At 39.4% G+C, this 19,959-nt stretch overlaps 1 protein-coding gene and 1 non-coding gene across 4 annotated transcripts in view; one reads left to right on the forward strand and one right to left on the reverse strand.

Annotated features, from left to right (window-relative positions):
• Window positions 1-5,956, reverse strand: part of slc25a26 (solute carrier family 25 member 26) — a 74,363-nt gene extending 68,407 nt beyond the window's left edge. For 2 of the 3 annotated variants that reach the window (XR_008601709.1, XR_008601708.1), the window contains exons 1-3: window positions 5,794-5,956; window positions 4,533-4,689; window positions 643-761 (exon numbers count right to left, since the gene is read on the reverse strand). Coding sequence is in view for 1 of the 3 variants with exons in the window: in XM_023295941.3 (XP_023151709.2) it covers window positions 643-761; window positions 4,533-4,689; window positions 5,794-5,826 (309 nt within the window). In the remaining 2 variants the exon portion in view is untranslated. The remainder of the gene's footprint in view (window positions 1-642; window positions 762-4,532; window positions 4,690-5,793) is intronic. The other variant, XM_023295941.3, reaches the window with a different exon arrangement.
• A 2,376-nt stretch (window positions 5,957-8,332) lies between these two features.
• trnav-uac (transfer RNA valine (anticodon UAC)) lies at window positions 8,333-8,405 on the forward strand. The gene has a single exon. It is a non-coding gene; the product is annotated as a tRNA-Gly (tRNA).
• The last annotated feature ends 11,554 nt before the right edge of the window (window positions 8,406-19,959 follow it).

Raw genomic sequence — 19,959 nt, forward strand, 5'->3', positions numbered from 1 at the left:
CCCCCGTCTCTGTACCCCCCTTAATGCCAGTGTGAATACCCGTGGCCCCCATGCAGCTTGAATGCAGTGGTTCCCTGTGAGTGACTGGGAGAGGACGGGCTGAGGAAATTGCACTGCTGCTCACTGGTTTCAAACCCGAATTCCCCAGACTAGATTGGCAGAGTCTGGGGGTCTGAGCTGGGAAAGTAGATGAGTCAATAGGCAGTAATGAGATCTTATTTACCCAGCTGGTGGGGGAAAGCCTGGGACCGTTCTGAGGAAGCCCTCTTAACTCACCCAGATGGACCCCGAGGCCTACAGCCAAAACCACAAACTCACCCCCGCCCCTCCCTTACCCCTCCCGCCCCGAGCTGCCCCCTGGAATAGTAGCCTGTCAAATCTAAAAAGGCAATAACATTATCAGACATGCAGACATTCATTTGGGACATACAGCGGTGGGAAAGAAACAACAAGGGCAGGAACGCAGAAGAGCAAAAACAAGCGTGTAACACAGCTGGCCTTGTAAAGATGGAAGGACTGGGAATAAATTAGGCATAAACAAATAAAAATGACCTAAAAGTGTGCTGGCAGAGTGGAAAAGTGGTAGAAATCCACATGAGAGGAGGCAAAAGACAGGAGAATGAAAGGGATGGGAGGACTTACTATTTCTCCCAGGGAGGCGGCCAGCATGTGAGTGATAGGTGCCACATGTGGTGCTGCAAACGCTCCGCCGGCGCTGAGAAGGGACTTTGTGCAATCGTAGGTGACAAAGAAAGCAGCGGCTGAAACCAAGCAGAACCACAGCCATTTAAGGCCCATTAGTCAACCAGCATAGAGCAATTAATATCCCTCACTACCACTGACAGGGGAGAAACTGAGGTGAGTGTGTGTGGATGTGTGTCTGCATTTACAACACATGTAAACGCTAAGAAAGTTAAATATGTCTCACATGGAAAGAGTTCAGTTCTTTCTTCCTCCCACGGTGAATTAATTCTTCTTGTCAGTGTCCAAAAAAAAAAAAAAGAACAACAACAACAAAATGATTGGACTACATTTTAAAAACTGACATATGGCTCCAGCATCTCATGTTTGTCAGTCTCTCTGATATGCTCTTGTAAAGGGCTGTGGATTTATCCACACTGACTCATTAATTCAAAAGGTTTACCCATCTGTTGACTGAATGTACTACTAATTATCAAATATCAGTGCTTCTATTTCTGCTCTGCAGTACCTAAATGAAGTAGCCTCAATCCAAAGTGACTTTTTGTAAATATTCTTGTATTTATTAGTATTATTACTTTTTTCATTCAAAGGTCTGTTTGGAAATGCAGGAAAAATGGGAAACAGACTTTTAAATGTTTGCAAGAATGGTGCATTAGTAAATAGAACAATTCAAAATGTTAGTTTTTTGATTAAATGCTGGGATGCAACCACATTTGTTTCCAACCTGCTGCTGATCATTAGTAAAACACTATCTGCCTGTGGAAAACACTAAAATACAGATAGTAATGAGCTGCTGAAAAGATTTTGCAGAGGCAAGTCATAAGACAACCCAAGTCGTTTTTTGTTTTGTACATACCATTTCAACTACAAGGCAGATCAATTTGCTTTACATAAAACAAAACAAAACAAAAAAGGCATTAAGAAAACAATCGCTATATATATATATATATATATATATATATATATATATATATATATATATATATATATATATATATATATATATATATATATTAAAGGCATGTTTAAATAGGATTTTTAGGCACAAAGCAATCTTGGGTAGGCAGCTGCAATTAAACCATTTAAAGAAAAGTGTCAGTTATTTTAAGGTTCCATGTACTAAAATGTCTATAACTGTTCTTAACAAATATGGAAAATCCCAAAACCATGGCATTTAAGATGCTGGAGCAGAGGAATGTTTTGGCATTTTTTTCTTCTTCAGTTGCCTGATCAACAACTCAGTTAATCCAATCAATTACTCGATCCATTGTGTCTCCTTTAAACCGGACCTCAAATCTCAAAAGTGGGAAAGAAAAAAAGAGTAGCATGATCTCCCCACTAAACAAATAGAGAACAGAACTTTGCTTGAAATGTCTTAAGAGGTAGATATAGAAATAAAAACATCCTATGATCATCGGTTACTTTTTGGCATATTTGAACAAGTTAGCATTTGATCCTTTTTGAAACATCTCCTGCAGGTGGCATATTTGAACACTATAAAGCTTCGTTGATCATCTGTTCAACAAAAATGCCTATAGATGTGATACAGTAAAAACACACTTGGCCTCATAAGCTAATATTGACCCCTTCATCAAAATGCTTTCTTTCTTTCATAATTATAGCAAAGGTTTTCTCCTGGTACACCTTCCACGCAAGCCGTATTTGAGATTTCTGATTGTCGACACATTCTTTGACACAGGAGTTGTGGGAGCTACCTTGAAATACTGTGATAAAATTTACAGGTCCTTGGAGACTTCTTTTGCATCGAGCAATCTGCTCTTTAGCTGAATTTCCTGAAGCAACTAGTCCTGAACGAAATGGGAGTTAGTTGAAATTTGTGGCACTTACAGATGATTTTCCAGATGATATATTTCAAATAGCAGAGCTATTTTTAAATCAATTGCCATCTACAGTCTTTTCTGTGAAGGTCTTAGAGAGCTCGAGATCTTGATGAAAACACATATTTCAATAGCAAATAGAAACCCTGGACCCCCGATGTCAGAGGTTTAAATAAGAGGTTCCACTGGTGACTCCCTAAGGTCGTTCTAATTTAAAGGCATCTAATCTGGAACCCCTGATTCCCTTCATTCTATGCGACCAATCTGTTTTGTTTCTTGTAGGGCTGTCCAAGTTAACGTGGATTAATCCATCACCATGTTTAATCAGATTAAAAATTTTAATGCAATTAACACACCTGCAGCACAGAATGACTCAAAATCCCTGAAACGTCTCTGGCAACACATTTTGGGTTTTTTAAGTTTGACAGGTCGCTTCTATTTTACCGGCACAGCTTTTCCAGTGTTTATGGCATTGGTTATCAGCTCAGGAAACACACAGACCAATTAGGTACGAGTTCAGCCATCCCACGTGACGCTACTCAGCCAATGAAGTCTCTGCAGCCGCTAAACGTCGCAGCTGAGTTCAGTAAACAGTTGAGGCGAGGGACAGACAAAAAGAAAAATAAACAAATTGACACTGAGAGGAAAGTAGCTCTGCACATGTTGACCATGTTTGGCTCACCATACAGCTGTGAGCCAGCTTCTCAGCTATGAATATAATCCAAACTAAATATTGTTGCAGACTCATCAATGAGCTCTAAATGTGTTTGTGAACGAACCTGACACCATTTAGGCCACAATTAAAAATACAGGCAGGACAAGCTGCAGCTCAGTTCTCCCATTAAGCAGCAGGGATAAAAGGGGAATGATACATTTTTTTATATAAAAAAATGGAAAAGTGTTCAATTGTTAAAATTTTTTGATATTTAGGTATTGCTAAAGATGTATATAAGTTGGTTCAGGTTGTTCAGTCATTATTTTTTCAAGTTCTGCACTTTATTTTAAGATGTACAGTTATATAAAAAGATATTTATTAATAACTGTTGTCAAAATGTTTTTGAACCATACTGAATTTATTTGATTTGATGGTCAGTTATTGATTGCATGCAGACACTAATAAACTACCAGGTTACATCCACATATATCACACTAATTCAAGTTAGACATTAGGATGTTCTGGACCTTTGCTTTAATACATTTTCTCTGACTGGACCTCTTTGAATTTTAGCTGAATACCCCTACACTAAACAGCACGTTGACCCTCTCGGTGGGAAATCTGAATACAAAAAAACTCTCCAGATGGAACAGTCAATCGACATACAGTAATATGCACATTCTGCAGGAAGGAGTTTTCTTTTATATATATTCCCTTCTTTCTTGAATCTGTTTGGTCATGCAAAATGAAACGCGATTAAAATAGATTAAAAATGAATGATAATTACCCGTGATTAATTGGAATTAATCCACAGCAACCCTGTGACTAATCTGATTAAAAAATTTAATCGTTTGACAGCACTAGTTTCTTTTAATTATGAATACTACATATTTGTGGTTTGTTGATTTTACATCTGATTTGTCTGAGTATAGCTTCTTAATCTGTAGACACGGTTTTAAAGAGAATCAAGTGTTTGCTTGTTCATAAATGTTGAAAAGTCAGCAATTTCCATAGGATGAGCTTTCTTATTCACAAGATACATGGTAAGGATACAAGGTCAAAGCTTAAAAGCACAAAAAACTGACCCAAAAAAAATTCAGTTGTGAATTACCAAACTGATCTATACAACCCACAGCCACAAACTCGCAAAAGTCCCCAAATATGTGATAACTGTTCACTGTTCACCTACGTCAGTCATAATTATAATGAGAACAGCGCAAGGTAAGGTCTTGACAGAATGACCTATACCTGTTTGGTATGTACCTCTGAGTGAATGTCCATCACAAACAACAGTGAACGAGTGAACCTAAATCTAGTTATGACAATGAACACCTCACCATTGGGGAAGGAGCCAACAGCAGCAGATGGGACCCCAGCATAGATGCCCCTAAAGCCCCCAGCCTTGTAGAAGCCCTGCTGACTCTGCAGTCTGGTCTTAATGGTGTCCAGGGGGAACAGGGTCAGATCGACACACATCCCTGCACAGCCTCCTGCCTGCAGAGACAGTCACTTTGTGAGACACAATGTTGAAATACACATCCTTTAACCTTAGTGGTGAAAAATGTATTCATTTTTTTTCCTCAAATGTGCATTAACTGAGGAGTAAATATAATACCAATACACTGTAATATTAGCTTTCTATGCAGAAAACAGTTGATTATTTACAAATCTAAAAATGTGAGCTCTGCCCACTAGATTAAATCTAATATTCAATATTCTGTTTTGTTTAGGTCTCTACCAACTCCTAAAGCAAAACCTACACTCTTTAAGAATTAAATGCTTCACTGAGCTCACCAGTTAGTTGCTGTCTTTAAATATATGCTATTTGTTCTTAGGTAGGTAGATAGAAAAAGTAGTAAAAATGTCAATACTACAAATATTAACATTATTCTATATTATTGTCATTAGTATACTGTATGCCTCAGTATTAAACATTATTTTAAACATTGTGTTTCACTGTACTATATTATTAGTACATTATACTACTACTGATGCATTTGTGTTATGTGTTATGTTGTTGTTGCACCTTGTCAAGACGAGGCTAACTTTACTTACAGTTAAAGTCCAATATTATTCATGCCTGGGCCAAATTTTGGTTTATAGTGAATTTGTATTTGACCATTAGTGTTATGGTGGAAATGGCAGAAACAAGTGTTGATGAAGTCAATGTTTCATCAGCACCTGCATCTCTTCTCCTGGACTATTTACAGGGTCGGTCACTCAAATTACTAATAACTTCAATTTATGGAAACAGATATTTCCAAGACAAATCTTTACATATGATTGTAGCTGTAAATTCGAGAACTATTGCTGCAGCAGTACAAAGAAAATGGGATGATCTTATTTAGAACACATTTCATATTCATCTGTACTCTGAAATTATTTGAAAATGGTGCAATGTTCAGGTTACATTCGAAAGACGTTCGAGTAATAATACCGGTTTGTTATGAACTTGTGCAGGTTACTAGTGTTTCAACTCGTCTAATATATTTTGCATGCAGTTTTGTTTAAGCTACAAAGACCTCCTGAAGTGTCAGTTTGCTGCAGGTACAGCAGCTAACTTATCTAAAGCTCGACTTTAAAAAATGCTCATCTCACCACCAGAGACGCGACGAACTCTCGTCTCTCCATGTTCCGCTCTCAAAATAAATCCTTGACAGTCTTGTAACCCGTAAAACTGCAACTGCTGTGCATGTCTGACACTTCACTGAAATCAAAACATGCCTATCAAGGACGCAGCCATCTTTGCCGAACTACTTCCGCGTGACGTCACGACGCATGCCAATGACGTACGTCGCTCTAAATGGGATTAGTTCAATTTTACCCGTATAAGTACTGTTGGTCTCTACAAAGAACAGCACAGAACGAATAAATTACTGAGGGGAGAGTGTACTATGGTGGCAGAAATGTAAAAACTGCAATGTAAATAGTTTACAGAAAGATCTCTGTATCTATCAGCAAATGCATTTATTAGATGTACTAAATATATAGATGAATTTCTTAAAAATATATATATTTAATTATTTATAGCTTATTTTCTTCTTGTGAGTTTCTTATATTGAGTTTGTTTGCACAGCCTAGTCAATCCCTGGACTATTTAGAACCGTTTCTTGTGCCACGAGGCTTTTGTGCCTGTTGAATTTGGCATGTTGTTCCCTGGAAATGAAATGTTTTATTTGTGGTTGATGCAAATTTTTAGCTGTTTTCAAACCCATCCTGCCCTTTTAAAAGGATGAATAGTAGGACAAAAAAATCTGAATAACTTGTAAAAATGTGAATTAAAAAGTATAATACTTTTTGCAAACTTTTTGACTTTGAATAAAGCCCACACTCGAAAAGTCTGTCTGTCTGTAAGTTTAGTTCAGCAACTGCAGATGGACTCACACCAGTTGTTCAGAAATGAGCTGAGAGGAAGGAGTGAAAGGAAAAGAAGACAAAGAAGGTTTTTTTTACAGCCAAGGAAAACAGGACACAAGTTGGTTAGTGTCTCTGGCTGATATCTTGAACCTTCAGGGCGTCCAAACAAGTTCTTTATTACCATATTTTCGTCTTCGCCTGAGGGAAAGCAAAGGGACACATTTAGTAGGCCATGTACAAGTGAATTCCATAGTAGAGGTCATATAGGGTGACCTTGGGAAAGACCCACCATAAGAGAATGTCTGTTTTCTTTCAAAATATGTATATTTTTAATGTCAGTGTTAAACAGAAGTATGCCTCAAGTGACCAAAATTTAAGGGTAAATAAATCATAATACACTATAATTCTGTTATTATGAAACTAAATGTTGCATCTTTAAAAGGGAAATTTTCCCTGGGTCGTGGAGGAAGAAGCCCAGAGTGGGAAATTTTACTTCATAAGTCATTTTGATCAATTCAGCTTTGTTCCTTCTTTGAAAAAAAAAAATTATGCTGCCCTTACTATTATGATCCTGCTCCAGCTTCTGCCCTTCTTTCCCCTTCTTCCCCATTTTTCCTCCTTTCTCCCTTGGGTTCTGATCTGTTTCTGTTTGGTCCTGTCTCTTTGGTTCACTCTGTCTGTCACCTCTCCCTCATGTCTCTCTCTCCCTGTTTCTCCTGCCTGCATTCTGCCATCAGCTAATTACTGCAATGAGTGTCACCTGCAATAATCAGCTCACTCCATTCACCTGTTCTCCACCTCATCTCCACCAGTTTAAGCTCTGTCCTTTCATTCACTCCCCGCTGGATCACAGTAACCCGCACGCCTTCGTGGACTCTGTTTTCGGACTCAGTTTTCAGACTCAGTTTTCGGACTAAGTCTTCCCACTCTTCCCCGTAACACTTACTTTAACAGCAACATAAGTGCTGCATCAGAAATTATGTATGTCAGGGCAGCACCTTACCCCAGTTTACCCTATGTCATATAGGCACCACATGAGCGTGATGTTATGTATTGACATCTACGTTTTGATTTAATTAGAAATTTGCATCATATTTTTCCTCTTTGTGAGCACTTTCAGCTCACACAAAATACAATTTCTAACATCAAAATTAACACCATCATAGATTTTAAGTGGAAACATAACCACCAGTCAAGACTAATACTACTGATTATTATTAGTAGTAGAGCAATATATAGTTGTTAGCTAACTGTGATTTTAACATGATTTTAGCAATTAATCAGTAAATACTAGGAGAAAAACAAGTAATCTTAGCTGAATAGTTCACACATAATCTTAAAAAAAATTGTGGCGTTCAGTCATGAACACCATCTCTCAGAAGTGGCAAATGTACATATTGGCCAAAAGTAGATTTAAACAAAAAAATAAACATAGCCTTAGCACAATGGATAACACAGCACATTAGTAAAGCAAAAACCATTATTATAGTCAACAAAGGTATCAAATGGGTATTTACTGAAGTTTTCCAGCACCTGAACAGTGAAAACCTCCAGATATACTTCATGAGTTTGGGAGTCTCCTCTCTTTGTGCAGTAGATCAGTGAGGTACAAAACAACATGAGTCATGTTATATAAAATATCGGAAATACAAGTACAACAATTAGTTGCAGAACATGGCAAAATGCTCCGTGACTGGCAAACATCATGTCCAGTGCAATCCTGTTCTACAGAGCCAAACTTCTGAGGCCCTGGATGATTGATGAGCTAAAAAAGTCACAGGGTTCCATAGTGTAGTGGTCATCACATCTGCTTTCCATGCAGAAGGTCTTGGGTTCAATACCCAGTGGAATCACAACTTTTCTAAGCAATTTCCCCTTGGGGATTAAAAATAATAATGTTGTGTCTCCTTCACTGTTATGGGTGTCAGGTGTGGTGTGGGCTCCATGCAGCAGTGAAAGGACACTGATAAAAGAGTGCAGGAACAGGCACACTGCTGCTCTCATGCAGCATCCCCTTTGACCCGTATATTTGTTGGTGTCATTTTCCTCAGTCGTGACCTCAGCTCACCCCAATTTGTCATGGGAGTTTGACCATCCAGTCCACATATGTTTTGTAGACCTGAAGAAAGCTTACATCTGTGTCCCCTGGGAAACCCTGTGTGGGGTACCGAGGCTGTTCTTACACTCCATCAGGTTCTTGTATTGCTAAAATGAAAGCTGGGTTTGTATTCTTGGAGCAAAGTCACACACATTTCCAAAGGGTGTTGGACTTCATCAGGGGTTGCACTTTGGCTCCAGTTCTGTTTGTGATATTCATGGATAGGATCTCAAAGCACAGCTGGGATGAGGGCGTGTCCAATTTGGAAACTTTGGATGACATGGCTCTGTTGGTTTCATCAAGTCTTGGCCTGAGAGTCGAATCTCCAAGTCTGAGGCCTAGGTTTCATTGTTGTAAACCACTGGATTGCTACCTTCAGGTTGGGGGTGAGTTGCTTTTCCTGGTAATGGAGTTTAAGCATCTTGGGAACTTGGTTACAAGTAACAAGAAAATGGAGCATAAGATGGACAGATGGTGCATTGTCAGCAGTAATGTGGGCATTGGACTGGACTGTCATGGGGAATATCGTGCTGAGCAAAAACGGCAAAGCTCTCAATTTACCAGTTTATCTATGCTCCATCCCGCACCTATGCTCATGAGCTGTGGGTAGTGAGAGTAAAATTACAGTTACAAGTGGCCAAAATGAGTTTCCTCTGTAGGGTGTCTAGGCACAGTTTTAGAGATACAGCGAGGAGATCAGACATCTTGGGGGAGCAGAGTCGCTCCTTAATGGTGAAAGGAGCCAACTGGTTCAGGTGGTGCCTTCCTTTGGGAAGAGACCCTGAGGTAGACCCTGAACTCAATGGAGGAATTGCATATCTCATTTGTCATGGGAGCATCTTGGGATCCTCCAGGAGGAACTGGAAAACATTGCTGGGGAGAGGAGCATCTAAAATGCTTAGCCTGCTGCTACCCTGACCTGACCCCAAATAAGCAGAAGAAAATGGATGGATGAATTTTGTGTGATTGAGTTAATTCTCCAATGTCACAAATAAGTAGTGATATCGAATAAATGTACTGGAATAAATAGTACAATAGTTGTCTCTGAATTGTAGTGGAATAAATGGAAATACTCAAGCATGGTAGAAGTAACTCAAACTATAGTTCAGTACAATTCTGAAACAGATAGTTATATTCCACTATTGTCTTTTAACGTAATACCCACACTTATGACGCTCATTGTGGCATGTGATGAACTGTCCACTTGTCAGTCTCCTTCCAGTGTTCTGGCTGGCAGACTGGTTCATGGTAAGACTGGGATTTTTTGTCTGCATAATTCAAAGTCTAAATGTTTTCTCAAAGCATCCCTCATCATCAGACCTCTTATCTTCATAAGATTCAGGGGATTCACCTGAGGAAGACTCACACATGAGTGAATAGGTCTTTGCATTGATAAGAAAAAAAGAAGGCTTCATCCTGAGCTCCCTATAACACTTCAGTCTCATCACTGACAACACCAGAGGACAGGACAGCTAATTTAAAGTAACCTATGATAGTGTGAAGCTGTAGCAGCTTTTATTAGACCACCACAATGTATAAAAGAATAATAATACAAAGTGTCTCTGTGACCTACCTTCACACACCCGTGTTGTCATTCCACAGCTATACTGGCCTTATATTCTTGTGTCTCACCTCATCCCTCGTGATGCCTTTGAGTGAGTGTGCTCAGGTGAGTTTGTTCTTTTCCAGTGACGCGCCGACTCGGTTATTTATGGGCTGCTGTCAACCAGGCAGCGCCTCCTATTAGGGAAGAGCAGGCAAGGGGCCACCACCTTTTTATTCAGCCCGGACCCAATGATGTCTGGCCTGAGTGTGCCCAGTTTGAAGCTCGGTGCCCGTCATCCATCTTGTTGAAGCGGGTCTCACAGGGATCCCGTTGGCTGTGAGCCCCAGCTGGATCTAGACTGGACTGCTGTCTTGATCTGTATTAAGCCTGAGGACGGCAATGGCATCACTTAGACTCTGCTTCTGGTTCTTTTATTGTCTCGCTGCAGTGCTTTATAAGGCAGAGTTCAGGGTGAAGATTTCTTTGTTGCTGTGGTTTATTTTATTCGTGTTGTTTAGTGTTGTTTTTACTCTGCAGAGCGAATGCAATGGTCATTCATTGTGCTGGTGATTTTACATTACAGCCCATCCCTGAGGCAGACTTAAGTTGTCTGTCAGCATAGTCAATACAGCACATTAATTCCATGCCATACCTGAAATTGATTTTTTTTCCTTCGTATTGTTGTCAAGAAGTTTGCATTGTCCTGAGTCCTGTCAGTTCCATCATGTAAAGCCATTTATCACTCTGTCACAGCACGTCCTTGGTTATTGGGATTTTTGTCATTTCTGCTACAGCTCCTGTTTGCCTTTAAATCTTTATACATTGTCACCAAACCTTAGGGTGGCATTTGAATTGTACACATGGTTAAGTTTTTTAGACTTCACTACCTTGGATAAGTTTCTCAATAGGTCTTTTTTTCCCCTGAAACATTCTTGTGGAGTTTTGTTTTAAGCGCTTAAGTTGGCTGACTCTTGCTTCTGACCACTTTATTTGTTTCTTAACTTGTGATGAAAAGTTTACCTTTTAACACTTGCAAGCTTCTTCCCCACTTCACCTCACGTGTTCCTGAATGGCTTCAACTAGATACATGTCTGGAGCACAGCTTACAAGAAGAAGTTGGTATTAGACCAGAAACGACTCTACACCGGTACGGTCCGTGACTTTTTGATGAAAGCAGGTGAATTTATCCATAGAATTGAATGCGAAAGCCAACTGAATGAGAGAAGGAGTGCTCAGTTACCCCTGTGTAAGGTCAATGAGAAGCACCTAGAGTCTGGGCAGATTTGCAGGGAGCACCATTGATCTTGACCCACTCAGAGTATGATCTCAGAGATAAAAGGGAGGAGACGAGAGGGGAACTTATTCCCTGTCAGCCACAAGTCAGCAAAGGGCAATTCTAGCCTGCAGGCTGTCTTTGAAAAACTGAAGGGCAAAAGCACGGAGGATTAAGCTACGAGGAGGGGAGGGAAAGAAACGCAAGCAGCCATGAGGTTTATTGTAATAACACAGAGCCAACATCTATTGGTTTCGCTCCCCTTTAGAGGCATGTGTAGGTGACAGCCGGAATGAACTCGGAGTCAAAAGGTTATGTGACTTGCACAGGTGAGAGGGTGTTCAGAGTTCCATCTGAAGTTTTTATACACTTTTTCTGCCTGCTGTGCGTGTGTATGTGTGTTTTAGGGCATGACAGCTTGCTTACATTTTAATTGTTTAAACGAATTTTCATTTTAAAAGCTGATTTTTTCCTTTGGACACAGTTACAGACCAATCTTTGTCATTTTTTTTCTCATGTGCATAACTCCAGAAAGCACCATCTGTAATGGTCCATTATTTGTGAGCTGAGAGGAACACACATCTTGACTCTGACATTTCACTATTATTCATGAGACAGGGTGGTCGAGCAGCGCGGCAAACTTCAGCCTAAACATAGCTCCTGCTCATTAGCCGGCCTAACATTTGCATCATTAGGACACCGCAACAGCAGGGGTAGAAGGAAATGCGACTAAGCACCTTTCATATAATTCTTTGTGTTTACCCTCAGGATGATAGGCTACATGAGTCTGTGACAGGGTGGGGGGTGGGTGTGGGGTGGCCATACTCGAAACCAAGAGAGGCGGGAGGTGACAAGAGGAGCGGAAGGAGGGAGGTGAGATAAAGGGAGTAAAGGAGAAGAGAAAGGTTAGAGAGAAAGCGGAGAATAAAAGAACATTCATTATAAATTCACTGAATCGACAAGCTGTCAGGCCGTGCCGCCATCCATGTTGCACCTAAGCCTCCACTGCACTATTGACTCCTACGTCACACACAAAACTTCTCTCTCCCTTTTCTCACCTTGGGTTGCATCCGCATCACCTGTTTCTGCTGTCTGTTCTCTGGATTGACCCCCAAGAACCTTGCAAAGCCGTGTCATCATCCCATCTTTCCCTTCCGATTTTCTCCCCCCGTCCGCTCCCTCATCCCTGCTGGGCCACCATTGAAATATGAGCCGCCTGTAGCAAATTGATCCCTCGCCCAGCTCCTGCCTAAAGATAGATGGATCACAGACAAGGCGAAGAACTCTTGATGCCTTCTCTTCTGTCAGTGGCTTTCGCTGGTTGATATGGATTCTTGTGATCAATTTTACCACGATGCACACTCGTGAATCCCGCTGTCAGGGTGTCAGTAAGTGCAGGTGAGCTGAGCAAAGGGCTGTCATGCAGAGTGAGCTGTGATGGCCTTCAATTGGTCGGGAGGTGTATCATCACTCCCGTGTTGTAGATGTCCAGTAGCCACAATAGAGACATCACTTGTCAGGACCTCATTCACACTCTGTTGTTATAGGTCATAGATCAAATTCTGATTTTGACATTTTAGTGACATTATATTACTGTATTATTTTCTGTTTTGCTGCTTTTATTTTCAAATACAGCATTCATGTATAAGTTTACCACTGACACGTTGATTGTAATGACTTCAATCATTATTAATTTAGGAGTTAAGCCCTTTCTAATTGCCTTAGTTCCTGCCACATTTCATGCTCAGACTGGAGGACTGTGTCAGAGCTTCTACTCACAGTCAGACTGTTAAACAGACAGTTCCACTGAAGGATACTGTGTTTATTCCTTGCCTCAAGGTTATGTACTTGTTGCAGTGTTTTAGTTATTTTTTGTGCATTTATGGTGACACTTTGTGCTCTGTTTTTGACATTTTTAGATACAAGAATTGTTTTTAGTGAATAGTGGCAGAGCTGGAAACTATCAGGACGCTATGTGTCATAATGCATGTGACAAATAAAACTCTCAAGTCTCTTGTTCTGGAGTGACAGTACTTAAAGCAAAATAGACAGTCTAGGTACTGACCTACTTGTATACTGGGATAACTGGTCAGAACTAACTAATCGGGATTTAAAGGGAAGGCTTAAGACTTGACCTATAGATGCATTTGTCAGTCAGTCAACCCTTGATACATTTCCACGTTTTTGGGATGGACTGCTACAAGATAAATACAGCAAAATGTCAACTGTCCATCACATCCAGTTGTCATCTGAGATTAATAGCCATGAAATCTCATCATTCTGCTCCCTACAATGATCTCTCTGGCACCATCATCAGGTCAGAATCTATTTGCCCAAGACTTAAGCGGATGACTAAATTCCTGAAATAGGCTACTAATGACATCCCTATGCCTCAGTTGTACTAAATGTTTATTGCTAAACAGATAGCAGATAGGGAAAACATGATTCCCTTCAGCATTGTCATTGTGCATGTTAGAATGCTGACGTTAGCTTTTAGCTCAAACTGCCTCTGTGCATATATGCAGTCTCACAGAGCAGATAGTGAAGCTGTAGATTTACATAGTAAAGTAATATTATGGGTTAAATAAAGACATTTTTTACAGTATATCGAAATGTTATCCCTTTACAATCATATGAAGTCATGCTTGTTCTCTCATCCCTGCTCTTTTGTGTACACTGTCTGGCATACATGTCCCCTTTTGTCTCCTTGTAGTGTTATTTTACTGTCTGTAGCTAGATTTCTGTTTTCAAGACAGAGAGTTACATTGTCCTGTCTTTGGAAATGTTAAATGGGTTTACACTCAGTCTAAACTGTTTAGTTGTTGACCCAAACAATGGAATTTGAACAGACAAAACCTTCAAAGACCCTCTCCAGCGAAAGTCAAGATTTTAACCTAGATGGCAGTATACGGGGATATTTTGTATATATTAGAAGAGACAGTTTGATTAAAAGTAAACAGGAAATACCATGACTTAGGATTTCAGGCCGTCGCAAAATCATTGACTTCAGGGGTTTCATATATACCAAACCTACAGAACCATTCAAAATCAACTTTCAGGATGGGGCTTTCCGTATGTGTTGGTCCGCCTCAATTCACCAAATGCCGACACCGGAACATCTTCAGTTTGACAGATTTTTAGCTAAAGTTGTCGATATTTATTGAGTTGACCATGTGCAAAACCTGGGGTCCCAGGTAACATTAGTTTTTGGGTTATTCTTAAAGAGGGGTGGGGTCTTGTTGATTTTTGTATTTTTTTTCTTGGGGCCAATCTGTGGTGCAATGTTTGATAACTTGAGAAACAATGTAGCTAGAGTCCTGAAATTTTGTAGACATGACCCCATCCCTCATTAAGATTTTTTTTTTAAACTCTAAAATGAATGTTAGCTGAGACCCCAGATTTTACATGTTTTACTGAACAACATAACCATGCACAGAAAAAAAAAATCTGTGACAAATACAAGATGATCAGGTGTGAACTTTTATAAAATTTGGTGAATGAAGGTGGAATTATTATTATAATTATTTATTATTATTATTATTATTATTATTATTATTATTATTATCATCATCATCATCATCATCATCATCATCATCATCATCATCATCATCATCATCATCATCATCATCATCATCATCATCATCATCATCATTATTATTATTATTATTATTATGCAGAATCTGTTTCTGAATCCAACATGTATGTATGAGCTACTTCAATATGAGCAGCAGAGGAGTGGGTGAAGATGAGTTTTAGGATTTAAATCAATGACTGAAGAGGGACTTGAACTTTTGTGCCTAAACTACTTGGTTCCTCAACACTATGCATAGTACAGGCTCACATAAACAGATCTATTTTCACAGCACTGTGTCAGGTACTATACATAAATATTTCCATATGAGGTACTACACCAGGATGTTTTGTTTAAAAAATGCATATATATATATATATATATATATATATATATATATATATATATATATATATATATATATATATATATATATATATATATATATATATATATAAAAATAAACGATTTTAAAGGTTATTACTCTATGCAAGTTCTAAATATTTTCATAATTACACTTTGTGCAAATTAGGATTGTTTAGATTGGTTGGTTTCTTAACTGTGTGTTTTTGAATGGATGTTTGTAAATGCTTATAATTTATAAAATATAATATATTTTATCAATTAAATCAAGATCAAATGTGATCTCAGAGAGAAACAAGCCAGCAGGTTGAAGCTTCTTTCTAGAAATGTGCTGACTAGTGTAAAAGGAGGGGAAATGTGCAGCTAGTCTCCTCACAGAAAGCATCTACCACAAAATTATCTCAAAGGAGCTACAGTATCTATTCATCACAACTAGTGTGGCTGACTTTCTCCCTCTGCTGGTATTAACTGACTGGCCTTTTGCTGCTTTGGCTCCTAGTCACAGATGACACTTGCATTTGTCATGACCTAAGCACTGAAGAAACAGAAAGTGAGAGCATCCAAACTGCAGTACTTCACAGAAAGCTGCAAAATGAATCATGGGAGCTTTGTTTGTAGCATCCTGTACCGTTTGATAAATCACTTCACCAAGTTTCACTTCTTTATAATTCAGCCTATTGCTGCCTTTTGCATTTTCTATTGAAGAATGTACTTCTACCGCACAGTATGGATTATATACTGGGGAATGTTGTTGCTGGTTTTCATATACCAACAATTTAGAACCAGTAAAACAATATTTTCTTCAGCATTCCCTCTATTTTGCATACTTTGCTCCTTTCCCATTATAGAATATTGTGTAAGCTCCACACGTGCCATTGACTTTGCTAATGCTGTTCTGTCTTTTTGGCCTAAGTGACAGATTTCCCTGCCAAGCCTGACTGTCCTCTAGTGGCCAATGCCAATTCCAATAGTTTAGCTCTCCATAAAGCCTAATAGTGCAACAATGCACAGCTTTCTCATGCATACCGTCAATGGAAATTTAAAACAACAAAAAACAGTTTGGAAACACTTAAACAATTTTATGTAACTTTCTAATTGCTTGTCTTCTTCAATCTGATGCATCCAAGCATTATAAACTCATTACTCCCACCTGAGGCCGGAGGGTGGAATACACATGTATAGATTGCTGACAAATTAAGATCTCATGGAGGTCATTTCCCCATCAGTCACAATGAGCAACACTGAGCCCTGGGACACCACTCAGAGAAGCACTGGGGTGCAATGCTGCTCTTGTAAGTGCCTTTTGCACCATTTCACCACATATAATGCTGTGGATAACTGTGAAGTAAAAAAAAAGAACAACCCCCTCTGGGAAATCCAGTGCTCATCCAGTGAGTTTTCTCTGATGAGGAATGACACCAAGTATGAAGACTGGTTGCTTTTTTCCCGAGTGCAAATGTCAAACAACTGCTTCCCTGTAGCAAGAAACCTGATTGTTGTTTCAATCCACTTTTCAATCTACAGCCTTCCACATGGAGGTGGAGCACACTAAAAGTCTGTTCTTCTTCCTTCTATTTGAGCTAATACACCTAACACACTATCAGGATCTGCAGTTTTGATGTTCTCCCTGCCATTGTTCCTCTGACTAAAAAGGGCTAAAACGTCCCCTGTGATGGACAGTGTCATGTACGCAGTTGAAGTGTGGACTGCTAATAGGCCACACTGTGTTACATGCTCAGCAGCACAGGGACCAGGCGTGAACAAGTAGATTTCATCTTCGCTGGCAGTCATGCCCTTCAGGTATAGCCGCAGATGGATCAATAACCTGGTCCCCCGTCTCAGCCAGAATGAAAAGTCTTGGAGTGGCTGTTGTGGCAAACGCGTGTACAGAACTATTCGCTTTGTACAGATCGATTGAGGACATGCGCATCAAATAGGAGAGAAGGCCTGGGATAGCATGTGTGTGTCCGTACTCCATGGAGGCATCTCTATCACCTCCTCTGTGGGTCAATGAAGATGGAGAAGCTGCATTACAGTAAAATATGCACAAACATGCTTGTCAATCCAGTCCTATCTGGAGCATAATAGAGATATGGATCTGTATCATACAGCCTCTGTGACACTGACATTTGATTCATCCCTTCATGAGCTGATACAATGGCTCCAATTTGACACTTTTAGTAATACGAAAACTCTGCCTAATTGTTGATGTAAATGCTGCTGAGAAGGAGATCTATTGTCTGTACAGGGAGAGATGACACTTTAACATTAGCATGGCCTTCTCTTTTCACCACATTCACCTTCAGGTTACATCGGAGAACTTTGCGAGTGTCTGAAAATTAGAGCCTCATCCAAACTGTGATAGTGATCAACTCCTCACCCTGTTGCAGACGATGATTATGATTCAGCAACATAAATGCTACATCAGATTGTCCTCTGCTTGCAAATGATGACCTTTAAATAACAGAGAGTGAGCACTAAGGGAAAAGCTAACCTTTAGATTTGAATAACATCTGGACAGCTTGGGCTGCTTTACTGCAGTGTCAGAGTGCCACCTAGTGGTTTAATACTGTGTGGAAATTCCCCTTGGTGTGAAACCTGGATAGTATTTCATTAGATTTGATTGATTTGAAGTGAGTTAGTTCATGTATTGAGTCTTTTCCTGAGTATGTTGTGATTAATGTGTATTGAAATTATTGAAAATATTAATGGATCAAAGGACGAGTAGCTACTGTTAACATACAGTAGCTAATGGGGGTAGAAAATAGACAAAAATGCACTGAAAAGCACACTTTATTTCACAATTTTAGAGATAATTACATTAAGCAAATAAAAGCAATTATGATTCATCCATTACAGTAAAACATGCCTAGTTTAATTGAGACAATGTCATAAAGTCAAAATAGCATCCATTATCCTTGCATGTATAATTCATCTTCTTTCAATTTATCAGCTGTCAAGTATTATGTATTGTGTCTTTCTCCTCTTCAACACATGGGAGTGCTCCCATCAAGCCCACGATAGGAGGAAAGTCTTTTGGGACCAGTGTACTGGATTGTGTGATAATAACCAATTAACATGCTAATTTCACTATGCATCTTTGCAGTAATTGCCTCCATCAATATAACTGAGACAGTGCAGCCTTCATTTGTAGAACACATTCTTGGATTTTTACTTTTTTTTTTCTTCCAAGATCCATTATAATATATATAATGGGTGACACAGAGTTGTGTTGAGAAACATTACTCAACTGGAGTGACTGTCTTTGTTCTCTTGGAAAAGGAATGAAGGTAGGCTTGCTTTTATTGACATAAATTGACAAATGTCAGTGTCGCTACCTGAGACCCTCTCAGTTATACACAAACCCTATGTAATCTGGTTGCGTTAAACCTGCCGCTGGAGACTCTTTTGTTTTCCATGTGTTAATGTAGATATGCTTCCTATATTTATGGTAATGTGGAACCCATCTTTGACCTGTTTTGGAGCTGAACTGGCAACCCACTAGGAACAACCCCATAGAAGCCTTGTTGCCCTCCTGCCACCGTGCTTTCCTGTTTACCTGACCTACATCTCCAGGCCAAGTCACAACATGTTACCTTATAGGAATCTGTGATCACGGCTGCTTTTCTGCGATCTTTGACCCCCCCAATTATTAAGGTGAGCTTCTTTTAAATCACTCCATCAACATTCATGCAGCTCCTGGAAAAAAGAGACCTCATTAGATAACAACCTCCTGTTGAATACTGCTTTATATCTCCAAGTTAAATCAGTCAGAAAAAAAAACTTCATAGGGATTAAACAGTGCCTTTAATCTCAAACAACTACTGAAATCAAAGTAAGGTCTATGGGAATGTAAATGTTGCAACCTTTCCCATTTTTATGTAATATTGGTCAGATTCATGCAAAGTTCTTTGCACTGTTAGATAGTTTGGGTTTTCTTCCTGGTATGCAAGACATGAAATTAATGACTTTACAAGGAAGTGTAAGACACAGTCAGGCATCTACAGGTTCCCATTGTTTTTCATCAAACTCATTATCAGCTGTTATCAATCTAAAATACACAACAAACAGAAAATCACTAACATCCCAGGCCAACAAAAATCTGAGCAAAAAGCTCAAAAGCACAGTCCTTGAAGTCAGTCCAGCATCAACAGAATCTGAAGACGTTGCCAATTTTAAATGAATAAAGAAAAATAAATAAAAGATGCACCATTTGCTGTGAAAAGCATAGCAAACAATATCAAAAGAACTGCAGTTTTCTTGAAGCTTAATGACCGCGCTACTGAACACATCTGCTAAAGATATGGCCTCATTGTGCACCGTAAGATTGAAAGAATTTTTAAAAGTTCTCTCCGGTGTAACGCATATTTGTCAAAGAGTTGCATATGTATGGCCACCTACATTAAAGAGGTTACATTTACAGACACAGCAAATATCAGCACCACACAGAGGCTGTGATTTAGAAATTCTCAGTATGAAGGGCAAAGAGGGAATCTGAAGGGCCACCTCCCTGGCAGGAGCTCAGAGTTGCTCAGGAGCTTATCAGATCTGAAATG

This window comes from Amphiprion ocellaris, chromosome 5 (genome assembly GCF_022539595.1).
Source record: "Amphiprion ocellaris isolate individual 3 ecotype Okinawa chromosome 5, ASM2253959v1, whole genome shotgun sequence".
Classification (NCBI taxonomy): Eukaryota; Metazoa; Chordata; class Actinopteri; family Pomacentridae; genus Amphiprion; species Amphiprion ocellaris.